The sequence below is a fragment of the Oreochromis aureus genome, linkage group 18 (assembly GCF_013358895.1).
Source record: "Oreochromis aureus strain Israel breed Guangdong linkage group 18, ZZ_aureus, whole genome shotgun sequence".
NCBI classification, from domain to species: Eukaryota; Metazoa; Chordata; class Actinopteri; order Cichliformes; family Cichlidae; genus Oreochromis; species Oreochromis aureus.
Genome location: NC_052959.1, coordinates 13,919,851 through 13,926,420, shown reverse-complemented (window position 1 = coordinate 13,926,420; position 6,570 = coordinate 13,919,851). Strand labels below are relative to the sequence as shown.

The 6,570-nt window shown below is 42.0% G+C and overlaps 1 protein-coding gene across 1 annotated transcript; it reads right to left on the bottom strand.

Annotated features, from left to right (window-relative positions):
- Nucleotides 1-290: 290 nt before the first annotated feature.
- Nucleotides 291-3,415, bottom strand: camk2n1a (calcium/calmodulin-dependent protein kinase II inhibitor 1a). The gene is made up of 2 exons (XM_031743759.2): nt 2,812-3,415; nt 291-2,239 (listed from the first exon to the last, which is right to left on the bottom strand). The coding sequence occupies exons 1-2, from the start codon at nt 2,978-2,980 to the stop codon at nt 2,169-2,171; spliced, it is 240 nt and encodes a 79-aa protein (XP_031599619.1). The 5' UTR covers nt 2,981-3,415; the 3' UTR covers nt 291-2,168.
- Between the last annotated feature and the right edge of the window lie 3,155 nt (nt 3,416-6,570).

Genomic DNA, 6,570 nt, shown 5'->3' with positions numbered 1-6,570 from the left:
CAAGAGCTGTTTAACAGCTCAGCAGCTGGATCACTGTTTCTTCCCCGCTCTTTAATCGAGGATCAGTATTTACTGTCACAAATGTGATGGCTACCGAGTGCACAAAGGCCTTTTGATTCCCAGTGCTGCAACGGTGTGTGTCGCATGGTGCGCCCTTTGTTTCGTTTATGTTGTTGTTGTTTTTTTGCCTTCTGCAGTGCGATTCACAGAAGCAGTCCAAGTTTGTTTGTTATTCTGCTCGCACAGAGAGAGAGAGTGTCTTGGGATAAAAGCCATATCAACGAATCGCATTAACATTTTCTTTCACCATTTATTAATTCACCAAATACAGTGAAAATGGCATCATAATATACAATGACTCATTCTTAGAATGTCATGACATTTTTGTTGCTTTTTTGCTTCATAAAACGATGTTTCATTATTGAAAATATTAAGGTTTCATGCACAACAAACCATATCCAGTTTCTTTAAAATAATGGTACAAAATGAACAAAAAAAATAAAAAAAAAAAAAAAGAAAAAGAAAACAGAACAAAACAAAAACAGTAATGTCCAAAAATCGATCATATAACAACATGTTATTTGAGGATACTCGTAAACAGTGCAATATACTCTAAAACTGCCATTTTCTAACAAATTCATCAACGAAGCTCAAGTCACAGTATACGATTTCTTAATAATAGTTTAACATTGATGTGTGCAAAAACCCCAGACACATTCAGTTAGTCTTTAAAAAATGTGCGACATCTGATATAGAATGAGACCAGTCCAACCCCCCCAAAAAAGTCCTCGCTTTGCCTCTCTGAAGGCCAGTCTCATTCTGTATATCCTCTCCGTAATACAAATATTCCTGTTGATGAATTCTAAGACGATAGACTAGCATATAATTTAAATAACAAATATTTAGATATAAAAATACAAATATGACTTTCGTTAAAAAGAAGCGTGCCAGGGTAAGAGTGGTGGCACCTGCGTTGGCACCGGAGTGAAAGTTCATGCAAATAGATGGAGAGAATCTTTAAAGTCATCGAAGACGAAACACAAATATTTGCAAAATCTAAACAACCAAATTATAGAGAGCAAATGTTTTTTTTCCCATCAATTTCATGACTGTTATTTAAAACATTACTATAATGTCCATGTTCCTGCTGGCCTCTGTAGATATCTGAGCATTTGGAAATGCAAAGAAAAGATTTTTTTTTAAAGAGATATGTGCAGGTGTAAATCGGCTACATGAAGGTGTCAGCCTGCACCTTTCACCACTGATGGGTGATGCAAGAAGAAGAATGTAGCCTTGTTTTTTTCAATTAATCTGCAGCCTATTGTTGTTTAAGTGCCAAAACAGAAAATATTCACATTGCACCCTCCTATATATATCTATATATGTATTTATATATATGTTTGTTTGTTTTTTTCTTACATACAACGTGTCTCCTCTATTTAGCTGACTGTAGAGTTTTGGTTGGTCTGTTTTCAAAAAGCATTAGCAGCAACAGGAATGCATTGGACCGGTGCTGAAAGGACAGCTCCCTTGAATGCACCGTCGCCGATTGAATCAACAAAGCAGAGCCTAAAGGAGGGAGGGAGGGAAGGTAGGGGAGGGGGGAGGGGGATGTCTCGGAGCTTAGCCTACCTACTGTACAACTTATTGAAATGGGGCTGGGATTTAGCTTCAGCCTCTAGTTGCAGTATTTTTGATGCTTACAGCGCTTTAGGGGGGAAAGGAGGAAAAATAGAGATGGTCGTGAATTAATGACAAGTTCATCCATCATTAAAGTCAGCAGAGGTTGAGACACAGAGCGGGGCCCGCCATCTCAACATCCTGCTGCGCAGCTGTAGTTAAAATCGGGATTCGTTTGGAGAATTGCCAGCAATCCCATGATAAATCTTGGTCTTTTATTTTTTTTCCTCCCCAGAGTCTCTCTGTCTCTCTCTTTCTCTCTCTCATCTTATTCTTCCTTCCTCTTCCCTTCATCTCTTCTCTTCAGCCTTCTCCGTTCCCTTTTCTCTGCCTCTTTTTTCCTCTCCATTTCATTTCATCACCCCATCCTCGCTTCGTGCCGTCGTGAATTTTTTTTTCCTCCCCGCACAATCCTCGAACATGCACAGCCGACAAGTGCTTCAAATCGGTGATCAAAATTAAAAAAGTCTGCAAGGCATCGGTCACGTTTAAACGCCGGGCGAAGACTTGTCTGTCATCCCCTTCAGGACTTCGTCTATTCGGTCGTCCTCGATGACCACTGTGGAGGAGAAAAAGAGGAAGACGGTGTTTATTCAGAGCCACAATCAGAAGTCACGATTTATTTCACCCTGGAGCTCCCAATTGGGGGGGGGGCTATTGCGCACTAAATAAAAGTAAGTTTGGGCAAATGTGGCCCGTGTGGGCTTGCACGGTGAATTGTTATTACTATTGCAAATCCCCAATCCCCGCGCACACGCACTTGGTGAAAACAACTCATTCTCGAGCCATTTCTTTATTATTATTATTAATATCATTTAATCCCTTCGTTTAAACCCTATACTTGAGTCGATTGCATCACGGGGTGTGTCCTTGCATGAATATTATTGCTGGTGAGTGAATGTAAACAGTCTGGATCTCGTCCACGACCAATGACACTTGTGAGAAAAACAGCAACTGCGGTGCATTTTGCATCGAGCTGCTGGTAATCACGGAAGATTCTGGAAACGACAGTAATGTGGGAACTTAATTCCAAAGTCACTTAAAGCGCCTTCATATAACTAGCTCATTTTTGCGCAGCATATATAATTCTGGCATTCTTTGTAAATGTCAGGCGTCAGAATTCGTTTTTACCTCTTTTGGCTCTGCCGATCTGCCCGAGCTTTGGGGGTCTTTTTGCCTGCGACGCTGCGAAAAAGGCGCTTGTGTCCTGCAGTCCGCAGCTAAAGGACATCTGGCTGACCTCGCTGTCCGCCCCGTAGCCGCTCATTTTCCCCTCGTTGTATGGCAGCACCTCAGACATCGTGGCAAGACAGTGAAGAAGGGTCACCAGCTTCGGGAAGTTCTTTTATTTTTAAATCAAGCAAAAAAAGTTGTTGAAAGTCTTCCTCGGTGGTGCCAGTACAGTTCCGTCTGAGAGCGCCGTCTCCTGCTGCGATCCTCGGTCTGCGTGGATGAGGGGAGCCGGTGCGTGAGGTCCGGGTGCTGTTGTGGTCTCTCTGTGGTCTCTGGATGTGTTGCAGCGGCAGCAGAGGAACCGAACGTGACTGTGTGTTCGTATCTGTGTGTGCGTGTGAGAAAGAGAGAGAGATGTGTTCGCCTGTGTTGCTGGCTGATGTCTGGCGAAGGAAGTGGGAGATCCCGGGATCATAAAGGAAACCCAGGCAGAACGGTGAAGTCATCCATCCGGGTTTGAAGCTGCGAGAGTGTGGTTGTGTGTAAATGTGTGTGAGCGTGGGGACTCTGAGTGGTAGAGGAGCAAGACTGACATCAACAGGCGAGAGACGAAACTGCTAGATACTGACACAGCCCCGTGAGGCTTCGAGAAGTGGACTTTTCCTAAGGATGTCTATTCAGCCTGTAGACAGGAAAGCGCTCAATGTGGCACGTTATAGCCTGCATTTCCCTTTCATAGGTTACCTTTTTTATTGTTCTGCTTTTCGAAGGGGAATAAGTACTTTTTAATTTCAATTAATTTTATTTGTATATACTTTATTAGTAGTATAACCTGTTTATGTTTATGTGTACACTGTGCCAGATGCAGCTAAAAGATGTAAGTTTTAGCTGGGTGGAGGCTTGCAATGCAATGTTCGACTAACAAAAATAAAATAATAAAAAACACTTTTTATACATAAAAACGTCAATAGAAATGACCCCCCCACACATTTGAGGGATGTTTGCTTCTTTTTACTACTCTCCGCCAACAAAATGAAATGAAGGTGTTACCCAGCAGATGCTCTCCAGATGCTGTTGGATGGTGGATAAAAATCTGACTGAACTTTTCTGTATTCAGAATTTCATCAGTTTTGACAAGATCCCCAAGACCACTGGCTACAAATGGAAAATGAAGCCCTAAATCATGACAACATCTTCACCGTGTTTTACAGAAGGCTAAAGACACGCACTGTTTAACCTCTGGACTTTCTTTGTACCACTGATGTGATGATTTGTGATGATTTCAACCAAAAAGTTCAAATTTGGATTCATCACTCCATAAGATAACAAATATAGAACAAGGTCCTTTGAAAGCGTTTAGCTACAAGCACTGGACTGAAAATTTGTGAAAAAGTAACCAATTTTCAAAGAAAAACTTTGAAAGACTGTCACAAAGCTTAGAGAAGTAAGTAAGTCTGCCTTCTTGGAAGTGAAACAAGTGTTAACCATACATTGCTTTATTCTATGCATTTACCTCACATCCATGGCTAATCTACCACCTAGTCTAACATGCATGTATTTGTACAGTTGGAGGGAGCCAACATACCCAAAAGGAATCCATGCAGGCACAAGGAGAACATGCAAATGCCACACAGAAAACCCAAGCCAAGGATCAAACCAGGAAACATCTCACGGCACCACTGTGGTGTCCAAGCTTACACAACCCTGTACTCCCAGGCAGTCTCTCATCCAAGCATTAACCAGTCTCGACCCTGCTCAGTGTCCAAGATCAGATCAGAGATCAGGCATGCTCAGGATGCTGTGGTCATAAACCAATTATTCCACTGTGCTTTATTCTACTGCAATAATTTATCTGCTGTGCTAGGACACATTGGCAACTGTGCTAAACTTGGTCTGTACAATCATACGATTTTAAATATATCTAAATTACAGTGAGAGCACTCTAACAGCTCCGGGTACAGGTCTCAAAAACTAGAACAAGCCAATTAGATTATGGCGAATTACACTGGACCACTATTTTTCATCGTCTGAGCATATTGATGACATCATTAGAAAAGTCGCAGCTGTGGCCAGAAAATTAATTTTTTTGTGTCACTTTGTGAGTTATGAAAAATGTCATGGTGCTCCAACAGCCTGTGTTTAGTTCAGTACAGGGCAGGCGTAGTGTTAGGACAACTCGGCAGCAACATTGAAATGTTCTTTTTTTTGTCGAACTTAACTATTGTTTACTCAGTTTATTAATACAGCAATAATGTCAGGTCAGTTTTGATCAAATACATACAAATGTCACATGTTTGTCAAAGAAATTTGCCATTAATTTTTGGTTTAATCTGTTTTAAAAGCTGTAGTAATAAGATCTGTATAACCTTACACCTACAGAAAAGCATTAAAAACATAGTATTGTCGATTTTCCACTTTCCCACACTGCCTTCTCCAAGCCAATCAGCCCCCATCTTGCCTACTTTAAATCTCAGCACTCCTCTGTCATTCTGCCTTTCAGACTCTCATTGGTGCGAGCCACCTGCTCCCCATATCTGCCTCACCCCAGTCACTCAGAGCCCCATCCAAGCCTCCATCTTGGTCCAGGCCTAATTCCTGTCACCACTCTGTTCTGATGGGCCATTGGAGTATAATCACGTTCAGTTCTTTCAAATAACCTCTCCTGATTGAACTGGCAGTTTGCCAGGAGAAAATAAAAGAATGACTCAATTCAGCACCATGGACAGAGACAATATAGTTTAACATTTAAAAAATGTTTTAAATAGCGTTATTGTTTTTCCCTGTTGCATATGCTACGCCTCTCTGTCCTCATCTTGTCCTCAGAGCATATGGTATCTTAGAGAGAGCTACAACAGTGATCTGACAGAAGGATTATTTTTGCACCAAACCTGTTTCAGCAACTCGGGCCAGCTGACCTATCTATAAAGAGCCAATAACCTTTCATCTTTTTTTAGCAGCCTGTCTGCATAACTGACCAGTTTGAGGTGCCAGCTGACAGTCTTGAGGTGAGTGGTGCTGGCGAGGCACCTTTGGGGATAAGACGTGGAATGACCACAGAGTGAAAATTAGCTCAGAGCGTCTGGCAGGACCACATAACCACATGCAAAATATATTACTGAGCTCTGAGAACATTTCTTTATACTAATAAAACATGCAGCCAAGCTCTTTGGAGCCAGATTCAATCCAAACACTCGTCTTTCCCTGATGGCAAAAAAAGCAGTCACAAAGGCCCCGGGAAAAAGTTGCAAGTGACCGAGAAGACATACAGTGCAGCATGCATATCTGCAAGTAATTATCCTCAAATATGTGATTGTGATTTTTCTCTCGCACTCTGTGAATAAGGACGTGAATCAGAGATCATAAATCTGTCGCTGGGTCGCGATGTAATTCCTCAGGGATGACTCACAAAGCTCCTCCTGCCCAATAAACTGCAGCCTCCAGCTGTCAACAGGCAGAGTTGTTGATTCATGGGTTCAAGCGAGGGCCAGGGATTTCACATGATGTCATCAGTTGGCGACAGATTTGGAGGCTTTAGGGGAAAATCTGGCCTGCTAACCCACATAGTACCAGGTGATGCTTCATGTTCTCAATTTAGGGCAGGAACATGCATATGTTTTACAAACTGGCACGCTTCCCTTTATTGCTTTCCCCCCTTATTGATGCACTGCCTTGTACGCACCATTAAACCCTTCTCAGTTATGTGCAGAAACTCTTCAT